Source organism: Ptychodera flava, chromosome 7 (genome assembly GCF_041260155.1).
Source record: "Ptychodera flava strain L36383 chromosome 7, AS_Pfla_20210202, whole genome shotgun sequence".
Classification (NCBI taxonomy): Eukaryota; Metazoa; Hemichordata; class Enteropneusta; family Ptychoderidae; genus Ptychodera; species Ptychodera flava.
The window spans coordinates 30,758,128-30,771,580 of NC_091934.1; the positions used below are offsets into that span (position 1 = coordinate 30,758,128).

The 13,453-nt window shown below is 34.3% G+C and overlaps 1 protein-coding gene across 1 annotated transcript in view; it reads left to right on the top strand.

The window, feature by feature from the left end:
- Positions 1 to 3,390, top strand: part of LOC139136437 (uncharacterized) — a 78,048-nt gene extending 74,658 nt beyond the window's left edge. The window contains exon 4 of the mRNA XM_070704161.1: positions 1,479 to 3,390. Coding sequence (XP_070560262.1) covers positions 1,479 to 1,750 — 272 coding nt within the window. The 3' untranslated portion in view covers positions 1,751 to 3,390. The remainder of the gene's footprint in view (positions 1 to 1,478) is intronic.
- Positions 3,391 to 13,453: the final 10,063 nt, after the last annotated feature.

A 13,453-nucleotide genomic window follows, 5' to 3' on the forward strand; every position in this document is an offset into this window, starting at 1 on the left:
GTGATTAGATAGTGGCTGTTAATGCAGCCATTGAGCCAATTATGGCCATTTATCTGGCCATAAGAGCAATTTAAAACTGAATTTATTTCAAAAGTGAAAGCATGAAATAATTATTTTTTGCATATTTTTATAGCACATGATAGGGAGTGATAGAATTGACACTAATAGTTACGAAACCAGATGTGAGTCCGAAACAAAATGGAAATTCCAAACGGAATCTGGAAGCTGTTATATATATTAATTCTAAATTATAGCAAATGATGTACTTTATTTATGTGGGGACTGTATTATGAACTTCACTAATAAATGAAATAATTCGTTAATTTTTATTACAGTTATTATATATTAATTGATCGATTGATTTGTTATATACTTAAAGTATTCATAATTTTTCATGGTTACAAGTTGATTGATTGTTCCCTCAGAAATAAATAAATAAATAAATAAATAAATAAATAAATAAATAAATAAATAAATAAATAAATAAATATTATCCGTCAGTCATAGCTTGATGGTAGGACGCTTACAAAATTAGACATACCTTTACCAAGTAGTTTTGATTCTAACTCAGAACCTGTAGCGCTTTTTCTCACAGGTAATACATTACAAGAAATATTGCAAGTACACTAGATAAAATAGCGGAAGACATAGGCCTGCGAGCAGCCATTTTTTAAACAGTTGTCAAAGAAACTTGAAAATACAAATTGTTGAAAATAAAGGGTGTTGTACTTTAAGAGAAAATCTCGTTTTGAAGGACTTTTACTGTAAAAACGTGCAAACACCTTAAAGGGTGGCGCTTCTTAAGAATGTGAAGTAAGAACATAGAAATAAAACTTTAAATGAACGTCAGAACTATGAAAACGAAATAAATCCACGTATAAGCGACATACATCCTAAAATGGAAACCTATCATAAAGTGATATCTTAATTCAACTATTATATAATGTATCATCTTCCACAGAGACATGTACTCTCAAATTCAAATAATACTGTGATTTAAAGATTGAATACTGAAATTTATGTATAACATAAATCACACATACGAATATCAGGACGATTCATACAAAAAAATACAAAATAATCATCAATCTTCTTGTTGAAATAGACCATACAGTTTTACGAATTCACTAAATCTACTTCACTGTGACTCATTGTGTGTTCTATTGGCTTAATCAAAGCTGTTCATATCACCTCTGTTACCATATGTATGCTGTCGATGGATAAAGTGACGGGGCTCGGAAAAATATCGGTAGAGAAGATAAATGCCGCCTGATAGCGAAGCCTTGAAAACATTGTGTACAAAATAGAAAAATAAATATCTCTGAACAAAGGTGACGTCTAAAATTTCTGAAAAGAGTCTCTATTCAGATAATTGTGATGTCATGTTAAAATGGTCATATGGTCATGTGAAGAACATAATTATGGAAAATTATAAACCGAGTACACGATTATAATAATTTGCATACACTTCTTAACAGGTCTAGATCCACTGTCGGATTTCTTTAACACCCTTCAAGGGGAGCTGACAGACGATGACACGCGTCACATGATCAACCTCTTACAACCTACACAAATCAGTCGGCGGGATGCACAGGAACTCAATACACCGTTTGATGTCTTCAACGATCTACGACAGAAGGGCTACGTATCAGAGAATGACCTGGAACTTCTGAAGAACGTATTCCGTCGAATGCGTAAAGCAACACTGGTGTTCCGTATTGATGAATATCTGCGGGATGACGGACATTGATAGGTATAAAGGTTTGTTTTAAGAGACAATTTCCCTTCTTTTATAACTTCCTGCATCGAGTGGTGATGCTGTAAAAGTATTTACCTAGATATTAGAATATAACCACTTTTGTAACAAGGGGAACTTATGTAAACACGCGTTAACGGAGAAAATTATCACATAAGGCAGCAGTGTTGATCTTTTCAAGATTGGCGAATTACGTGCAGTGTTTATTATCTAATATCTTAAAATGGCCCTTTATGCATTGTAACATTTTGTATGTTTGTATTTTATAAAAAAAGAAGTCTTCAGACGGAAAATTTCAAAATGTAGGAAAACTTACTTTGACGATTTTTATATCTGTTTCGGAATCATAAATAATGTGGATGCTTTCTTTTATCCGACTGTGCTTTGAGATTGTATTATGTTTTAAGTTGATAAGACGAAGAAATTCGAAATTGAAAAGATATGACTCTTACACAACAAATTATACAAGTAATTAATTAATGATAGAAATTCTTAAGTGACATTAAGAGATTGAAATGTCTATGTATAGAGTAGGCTACACTGTAATAGTTACTACTATAATGATAGAGATCCTTTGTAGAAATATTAGTATTATTTTTGTAACTGTTGGTACACTGTTGAGCAACATTGATACTAATAGATTGACTAAATAAAAGTGAATTTGTCCATACGATGAATTATAATGAGTTACTTTTTATGATATTCACATCATTCTACATTTTACTTTTGGAGTGATCATGTTATGTAACAACCATTATTTGATTAACAATCAGATGTATATTGAAGATGTTTTAACAATCCCTCTTGATGAACCTCTGTTTAGTTCAAGTTCAGCAGACCGAAAATATGACGTCCGTCGAAGGAATACTGTGCGTCATGGCAGTAGAATATAAAGTGCCTTTACTTTCGCTTAATTTCAACATTTATTAGTTGAAAGAGAATGTTATTCATAGTATGACGCAATCAGCAGTACATTGTGTCATAGATGCTACAGATTTTGAAGGAGATTGCATTTAATTTAAAGCTTATAACCAACCATATATTTTAGCGTAATTTCCCTTTTACGAATGATGGACATTGTTAAACTGGATTTGTCCATGCAATGCATAATAATGAATTATTTTTATGATATTCACGTCTATATTTTACTTAACAATAACCTTTTTGAAATGATCATGTTATGTAATAACCATAACTCCGAATTGCATCGCTTGTATTGTACACTACATTTAAATGTATAACCCTATTTTCAATGTGTTAAACATGTTATCAGGCTCGTGAAGTGAGTTACCATGAAAGATAATCCACAGGACGTTTACCAGCTATCATTGTAATATACCTCTCTTTAAGTGAGTCTTCCTAAAAATTATTTGTGGATATATTCATCAGGCAGAAAGAATATAAAATCCGAGGCACTAAATTTGGCTGTTTGTCAGACTAATTGACATCATAAACGTGTTTTTCTGGTTTATTCAAGATCAACAGACCTTCAGCAAAGCAATTCAAGCCTTTAACTCGATTATTGTTACAACGTGATTATACTGAAAGCATTTTGTCTCTAAGCAGCAAAACAAAAGTGGTCAATAAGAAAGAGAGTTTAACATCAACGAAATAAAGGTGCTCAAACTGATTAACACTTTCACTGCGTAATTAATTTTTATACGTGCATTCCTGTGCGTAGTTTTCTATGGAAATGTGGCCCTATAGATATTGATCTACATGTATGAGCTGTATCTTTGTAATTATAAGAGTATTCGGGACAATTTTTTCAGTGAGTATTGCAATAAGACAGAGCATCATAAAAATGCACAAAAAGTCATGTGACACACCTAAAAGGTCACGTGATCGTGGCAGCCATATCGGATTTTACAAAAAAAAATTCAAAAAATGTTGCATTTTTTGTTATTTCTATATATAAATGTATTTTTTTTCAGCGCAACACTTTAAAAACGTACGTTTTATTAACTCAAATTCAGTAGGGGGGAAATATACTCTAAAACATATTCCACATTAATGAGGTTAATATGCATATTTATTACAAGTTCATCTTCGAACAACAGGTATCATCCGACATTCAAAAGAGAGCAATATCATATATAAGCTTATATACTGGTAGCAAGTCCGATGTGTAATTGTCATTGATAGATTGGTGTCGTACAACATCCACAGGATACCCCATCAACGTTTTTGACGTCGGTCACCGGCCCTTTGTCGCACTTTTCTCTCAGCACGCTCAGCTGGCCTACCTTCCTGTCTTGCTTGCAATCTCTACCTTTGCTCAACTGGTTCGGGAACATGTTCAAGTTTGGTATTAGAGTTGTAATTTGAAATTTGACTTCCGCTATTTCCGTCGAGTTCAGTTTCACAATCAGTGACAATTCCACCATCACTGTCCAGAAAAACATGCTCAAGGGTTTAGTCGTTGTTAAACTGTGCCCGCGTCGCCATTTTTAAATACTCTCTGACAGAAAAACAACAACCGATCACACGATCCTTACAAATCAAGGCGAAGAAATGACCGAGTATGGCGGCATTTGTTTACAAATTTGGCGCGCATACTCATTAAGGTTTGACCTCTACCTCATACGGTACGCTAGGCTTGAGGAAATAGTCAACAAACATGATGTAGATCAGACAAAGCCAACGTATATCGAACGCATATAAACGCGTACGTTCTTGGCGCGTTTACGCGCCTCCCGCAGTCTGGCCGTTGGCGCAGAATGCGCCCTCCCGCGGTGAAAGTGTTAAAAAAAAAAACGAAAAGAAACAAAAAACAAAGGAAATGATAAAGGTTCCATATTAAGTTTCAATAATAATTTTGATACTGCATTGAAGAGCAAGTGATGGTAGAGAGTCAACATACATTTAACTGCAAAAACCAGAAGTTCAGTTACAAGATTTCCTGATTGAATCCAACACTGTGCTTCGGCGATATGAAGAAATATTTGTGTTTTATAAATGCGGATACTCCACTTTAATAGATCATGTGAAGGTTTTTCAAGGAATTAAGATCATGCAATGAGCTGTATTACCGTACTCAAGTATGACCTATTTCGATTGGCAACAGCATTCCTTAATATTTCTTGTATTTTTCTAATGTTTTATCCGATAAACAGTGTAAAATTTGAAGAAGAGAAATATGTATACAGAATATTATTCTCTTGGTGTGTTTAAAATTTGCTTCTTACTTTACAGACAGTGTTTAGAATATCTTATCAAAATTATATGTTAACGCTTTACAAATTATGTATGACCCGCACAAAACCATTTCGATGAAATTCGTGTTTCCATTCCAGCTAAACAACCACAAAGTTTTGGATCAAATTGTTCAATAGTGTTCTTTCTCAAATACCTCAGAATCTATTAAAAGAGAGAGGTTTTACGTTACCTTTTGTAGCACAGAAGGGAATTTGTTGTTACTTTGTAGTTATATAAAATATTATTTCAAACTAATGAGTGAATTTTCTGCCGACACACAGATATGTAGATTGCGTTGATATTACGTCCAACTTTGAGGCAAGAGAATTGCCCGGCGACAGAATTCATACGCGACATGTCTTTTGATCTTTGTAATTGCCGTTTGTAGATGTGTAAAGTCATTTGCGTATATGGTTTGCTTAAAATATCTTCCACATACTTTCTGCATCAGGTAGATCTTCATGTGAATTGAATAATCTTATTTCAAAGTATCTTTGGGAAGTACAAGAGCAAAAATTATCATTTAAAATAATATTTTCAATTAAAAACATAAGTAGGATATAATAGAGAGGTAAAACAACGTTAGCTTGTGACATCTAGAGATTTGTAGGTTATAGTTAGTTACATATTACAGCTTTTATATTCAGTCATTTTCATACATTTTAAAGGAAATGTTTAACAAGATGATTTCAACAATACGTGCCTTCTAGATACATTGCCTTTTCTCTGATATTATTCCTCAATAGAGATAATTAAATTAGAATATCAATAAACAAATTTGTTCTTTAATTTTAATAATAATTTCATTTCAATTTGACACTGCAATAACCCTTGAAGAGCAAATGATAGTAGAGAGTCAACATACATTTTACTGCAAAGACCAGAAGTTTAGTTGCAAGTTTCCTAATTGAATCCAACACTGTGCTTCAGCTATGTGAAGAAATATTTGTGTTTCACAAATAATGTGAAGGTTTTTTCATTGAATTTCTGAATGTTATGATTAAGATCACCAATTATACCACAATGTTTAATTATTATACCGTACTGAATTAAAGGTATACCGTCACCTGCAATCTAAATATGCCCAGATATGGTCAAAGGGGTGTTCCTTGTTATTCAAAATACCCATGTGAGGGCGCTGTTTTTAAAAAGCGGCCACCCGCTTAAAATCTGTGATTGGTTGGATTTTCTCTTTCCATGGTAACTGTGGTGAAATTGGAACAGGTGACAGTATACCTTTAATGGTAAAATGTGAACTATTTCCATTGGAAACTGTACGATTTGACATTTCTTGTATTTTGCTTATGTTTTATCCGATAAACAGAGTAAAATTGGGGAAGAGAAATATATATGCAAAATATTGTTTTCTTGGTGTGTCTAAAATTTGCTTCTTATTTTAAAAACAGTGTTCAGAATGCCATATCAAAATTACATGTTAACGCTTCATAATTATGTATGACCTGCACAAAATCAGTTAGTTAAAGTTCGTGTTTGCATTCAATGTATACAACCGCAAGCTTTGGATATAATGCAATAGTGTTTTTCTAAAATACCTCAGTATCGATTAATGGTGAGAGGTTTTACGTTACATTTTGTAGCATAGAAGGGAAGGTTTGTTACTTTGTAGTGACGTAAAGATTCAAATTAGTTTATTTATTTTCTGCCGACACACAGATATGTAGATTGCGTTGATATTACGTCCAACTTTGAGGCAAGAGAATTGCCCGACGACTGAATTCACACGCGACAAGTCTGTTGATCTTTGTAATTGCAGTTTATAGATGATGTGTAAAGTCATTTGCGTATATGGTTTCCATATATTTTCTGCATTAGCTAGACCTTCATATGAATTGAATAACCTAATCTAATAGCGTCTTTAGGAAGTACAAGAGCAAAATTATCATTTAAAATAATATTTTCAATTAAAAACATAAGTAGGGTATGGTAGAGAGGAAAAACAACGTTTACTTGTGGCATCGAGAGATTTGTAAGTAATAGTTAGTTACATGCAGCCTTTATATTCAGTCATTTTTATGTATTTTAAGTGAAATTTTTAACAATATCATTTCAGCAATACGTGCCTTTTAGATACATTGATTTTTTTCTGATATTATTCCTCAATAGAGATCATTAAATTAGAATATCAACAAACAAATTTGTTCTTTTATTTGTTTATGTGTTTGATTTTAAATATATATATATATATATATATATATATATATATATATATATATATATATATATTTGTTTATGTGTTTGATTTTAAATATATGTATATATATATACATATATATATATATTGTATATTGTGCATAAAGTAATTTGTGTTATTATTTATAATAATAACACAAATTACTTCAAGTACAATATTACAATGCAAATGATTTCAAGTATAAAGTAAATAATATATTTGTTACTTAAGTATCATGCATCCAGCAGTCCTCAGACGAAACAAATATATAATTACTTTATACCTGAAGTAATTTGTATTTTTATTATAATGGTCAGCTTTCAGCATCGAGCACGGTTCATTGCCATGAAGACATATGTATATACAACTAACACATGGAATATAAAGAGTATAATTAAAGCTGCAAGCAGCTTCACCGGGCCACAGCACTTTAATACATTGGCTGAAGTCACCAAAATGACATTTCTCATCCCTGCACTTCGTAAGGTACACGGGAGTAGGAAAGGGATTATCCAAAGTCAAGAAAACGGTTTGAAGAAATATTCGGCATGATGCAACGAAACGCTATTAGAAGCATAAACGCTATTAGAAGCCTACCTCCGTTAAATCGAGGTCAAAGGTCATCCTTGTGACATGACAATATTTGAAAAATCTGTACTCCAATACTTATTTCTGTGTACCAAAAATAAGACCTCTAGCTCTATTTTCAAGCTCTGAAAAAGATGTGTGCATACTTATGAGTGCAGCAAGTGGCCGGTCATTAGATATTTTGTCCAAAAACTTTTATTCCGATACTTATGTCTGTATACAAAATAACAGACATCTAGCTCTATTTTCTAGCCAAGAATTAGATATCTGCATAATTAATGAGGTACAGGAAGTGGCGAGTCATGTGACGTGTTATCAAATACTCTCCTCATATACTCATACCAAAAATCAGACCTCTTTCAAAGTAATCATCCAACTGATGATGGTCATTGTATTATAACATACCTATTTAACTTAAATTTAAGATTTTAAAAGACAGTTATATATTAATTTAAGATCTAAGATAGACATGATTTGATTTCATTTGATTTTATTAGGCAAATATTCAGGAAAACGATAAAATACAAAATGTTAAAGAAAATACACAAAAATACAAAATGAAATAACACCAAGCACAATAAAAATGTTGCAATAAAAGAAACGCCACTGAATATTACTTGCCGAGGATTGCACAAAAAGTTAAAAACTTATTTCCATTGTGGTCCTCAAAAGAAAACACAAAAATCACATGAAGACAGTGTCACTCCGAATATCAAATAAATAACAAAATGGAACCACCAGACAAACAAACTGTACGCGACAAATGGAGAAGGGCGCAGGTACCCTAGCCATCCAATTTTTGGTGTACAGAGTGTATTTGACCTTGTTTTTAAAAACTTGAGAACAATGGCTAGAGTTGTGAATACTCAAAGGAATGTTATTCCATAACTTAGCTCCTGTAATCTGAAACGAATGTTGACCATGAGAACCAAAGGCTGGTGAACGAACAGAATATAAGCTTGATCTGGTATTATACGTATGGCAGTTCGTTGTCAAATTGAAATGTTCAGAGAGATAACGGGGTGCAGTATTATTGATCGCTTTATAAACGTGATTCATTTTCAGCAGCTGTACTCTTTTTTCAACGGGCAGCCAGCCAATCATTTTAAAATGCTGGGTCGAAACATGTGTTCGCGGAGGTAAATTTAGAACGAATCTGACCAATTTATTTTGTGAATATTGTAAACTCGATTTCGTACGCTTAGTTAAACTGGCAAACCAAAATGAACATGGATAGTCGTAATGGCATTGAATAAGAGAGGAAACTAATAATTTTCTGATGTCTGAGTCTAAATATTGAGATTTCCGATAGAGGAATATAAATCTGGTGTTTACTTTGCTCAAAACAACGCTTGCCATAGACTCGCCATCAAGCGATTGATCAATTTCCGCTCCAAGGTATTTCACTGATGTTTTCAGTGAAATATCTGCACCATTACACACAACTGACAATTTTGAGTTAATTCTCAGTTTGCGTTTAGAAGCAAATAAGATTGACTCTGCCTTTCCAAGGTGCAGAGACAATTTGTTGTCGATAAGCCATTCGTTAATACTCGAGAGTTCATGACTCAACTGCTGCTCTACCTCTGAAGTATTCTTACCCGAAACTAACAAAGCTGAATCATCTGCATATAAAAACAATTTACACGTCACAGCGCATTCCATGTCATTTACATGAATCAAGAAAAGAAAGGGCCTTAAAATGGATCCTTTGGGAACACCGCTAGTTATAGTTTGAACATCAGAAAAAACACCAGATACATCGACAAGTTGCTTTCTGTTTGAGAGATACGACGAAAACCAATTAATGGCAAAATCTGACAAACCAATGGCTTTTAGTTTACCAAGTAAGATCGTATATATGGTCGACTGTATCGAACGCTTTCTGTAAATCTAACATGACAATCCCAACATAATTACCCTTATCCATGATGCAAATGTAATCTGTTAAGACCAGAAGACATGTGTCTTTCGAATAAGATGTTCGGAAACCGGATTGAAACTTATGCAAGAGATTTGAATCTTCAATGTACTTAGAAAGTTGATCATTAACTACTTTTTCAATAACCTTTGAAATTACAAACAAGATTGAAACTGGTCGATAATTGCTGACATCTGTTTTACAGTTCTTCTTGTGTAATGGGACTACTCTTGCTTTCTTCCAATAGTTGGGAAATTTTCCCAAATTTGACTGACAGATTAATAATATGTGAGAGTTAACAACAAATTACATCAGCCGCATCTTTCACAAACTTGGCTGGAATACCATCTAAACCAGTAGCCTTTGATGAATTGATGTTTTGAAGAACTTTGTAAAGGTAGTCCTCACCAACAACAGAGAACTGAAAAGAATCATGGAGACATGGCTCGTAAGATATTCGTAGTTTTTCCGGGAAACCGCAGTTGTGAGAACTTTGATCATGACAAAATATCAGATGACATGGTCTTTCACTCAATATTTGACTTGCTGACCCACTTAGATTGAAGTACTTAGAAGTGAACAAAACAGAAATGGCAGCAAAAGAATTATCAGGATTGGATGCATTTTTGATAATATACATGGGCTATTGTGGAGCATGTGGTGAAGCAAGTGAACAATACAGTACTACCCTACGTCGGGCATGTCATTGTAAGATTCCACGTTTTGAAGCTATCGAACCTTTAACATATAGACATTATTGTGCTATTATGAGGCCCACGATTAGCACACATAAATATGGCCCTATTGACGGGCCGGAAGCATTCGATTTCGAGATTTTGTGGACGGCAGGTAAATGAACAGTTGCGAGGTGGTTTCACAGGAATGAAATGTATCCTGACAATTACCCTTTTCCGATCGCATCGGAGATACGTAACTCCTTGAAGGACTTGAAAGAACTTACGTAGGAACTTAGCAGAAACTTCGTAGAAATTTTGTGAGAATTTCATAGACAATTAAACTTGTGCTATGATATTTTGCTCGGGTTCCGGTGAATTAAAACTGCCGGGATAACCTTCCTTTTTAATCGAGTAGTATTTCTGTTTCCCACTTTCTTAGTCTTCAGTATTTTTTTCGACTCGGTAAATTGCATCAGGCCCGACGGACACGCAATTATAATTAACACGATTGGAACTAATTTGGGATAATTGGATTTCCATATTTTTCAAATTTCTCAAAAGTGTTAGGTGTTTTATAGCTAAATGTCTCAACATTACAAATTACTCATAAAAAACAAGTGTGTAACTTAAAAAGAAAATCAGATAAGCTTACATTTGTAGATGAAATAGACATTACTTCAACATCCAATTATCCCAAATTAGTTCCAATCGTGTTAATTCATCTTTATAGAACTTTAACAAGATGAGATTTCTTCATCCTGTAAGTCTTTCAGTCTGCACACTGGCGACACGGAGTAGACTATACTTGTGATCAGGAATAACTCTTCAGTCAAGTTCGGTAGGTACCCTTTCTTGATGATGCCCTTGTACTTCGATACACTTTTTTCAGTGATGCTGAACTTTGGCTTTCTTCCAGTGCTCCCAAGTTCACTTTCATAGAAGGCTTGAAAAGCAAGATGGTCGTTTGGAGGCATCACATCTTTTGGTTTCAATTTCATGGCACTGTGTGCAGCGCTGTTGTAGTTTTTTCGACGAAGGTAGCCTTTCTCTGACCGTATGAAACGAATAAATATTCTATTGCGCCAGCCAATCCTGCATTTCTCGTTTTTGAATTGAGTGCCCTTCGTCTGTCGGTAACTTTTCTGGTCGGCGGGACTGCAGAATACTCTTGAATACCTGAAGAGTGTCATTCCCGGCTTTAGGCACAGCACAGGTACATTTGCTTAGGATGCCAATCAATGTTAGTAGATATCTGATTTCTCCATTGTCTCTGACAAAAGCCTGCATCTCTGGCAAGTCTGCTTACTAATATTAATATATCTTTGTCAAGAAAACTTTACGGCCGGTTGTACTACATCGGGCAGGCCTGTGCATATGTGTCAGCTGAGTCAGATGCATACGTTTACCTGCTGACGTGTCACTTTAAAGGGACATTATCGCTATCTTTTGACCCTTTTTACACCAATATTGTTGCAAACGAGCAGTTGCTGATGTTGTTCGACTTGTTGAAATATGTCTTAAAAAAACGGTCGACCATAGACAACTTCCATCCCATAATGCCTACACTGTGTAGAAAAACCTCGGGTCATGGGTTTTAGGTAGCCTACCTATGACTATGAAAAAAAGTCACGTTATTGTATTAATTTTCAAACTCGGCGCCTGTGTTTTATTCAAAACAAATTCATACTAAGGAAAAAAACATTTCACGGTTTTCGAGACAGAGACAGACTCTGAAGCCAACAAACTCAAATGTATCCTTTCTCTCATATTGTAATATTTCAATCAATACTAGCTTGCTCCTAAACTCAACAGTAAATACGTTTTCTTCAATTGCATTGCTGCAGTCTACCTCAAAATTTATAGATTTATATGACTCTCACGAGTCCTGACCTGTTTCGTCTCACAAGTCAGTTTTAATGTTATTCCTTTCCCAATTGTAATAACTTCTCAAATGAGTCATGACAAATGCGGCATATTAGGTTATATTGCCCTTCACTAATCAGAAAATAATGTACTAAGTAAAATGCTCTCAAGTCACCATCTTTCGTAAATAGTATATCCGGCTATAAATCCACATGGCTGGATCGATATTTTTTATTTCCCGTTGTCTTGGTTCTAGTAATGGTTTCAATATCAAACTATCGTTGTCTTTATTGTACTCAAGAAGGAAATATTTACTATCATTTCGCCTATTCTTATTTTATGGATATCTCTGGAACTGTGTCAGTTTTGTTCAAACCATAATGGAATGTACGTTATTGTACTCTAGGAGCATTTTTGCTGTTTTAGGACAAAAGCTTTCAAAACTCTTCCCAGAATCCTCTTGTATAATTACTTTTGTTTGCATGTTTATAGGAATGCCTCTGCTAAGAATTGTTGAAATTATTTTAAAATGTGAATATTTTATATTTTTAGGCAATTTTTGTCACATTTGGTCAACAAAACATAACTGTGAACAGTTGAGCTATGATTAAATATAAGTATTTGGGCAAAGTGCGCCACCAACGATGTACGCTACCAGCAGTCGCAACCTGCACCGACTAATGGAAATGGTTACAGGTAGGGCTTTTTCCAGTCTGGAAAAATAATCAACAGTATACTAAAAAATTTGCTACTGATATTCAAATATTTTCCATGACAAGCCCAACCTACACCTGTCATCTAAATTGTCATAAATATTACAATGAGTTCTATCTGCCGGCAGATCTCTTGTTTCATACCTTCTCTTGATGTTGCCGTATAAAAGATACAATAGTTTGAACGGGACAACGAAGCGTTAGTTCTACTCTGATTCTAAAGCCTCCATGTTTCTCATAGCTTTTGTCGATTTCTGCTTGGACGGCAGGTATACGCGTGATTGCATAAAGTTCTTGCACCTTCATTAATTTTGATTTCGAGAGATAGTAGTATGTCTGTGCCGCATCTCCATCAGAAGGAATGGTGATACACAGCTCGTTCAAGAATTCTTCAGTGAAACTTGTGTCTTGTCCTGTCGTACGCGTATGTGAACGTAACCAGGCAGTGTAGTGTTGACCCACTCTAACGGTGGATTGCTCTCCAGGTGCTCGGCATAATACTCTTTCAAGGTCGCTGGCTCCAAACCTCTTGGCGGCGCTCAAGAT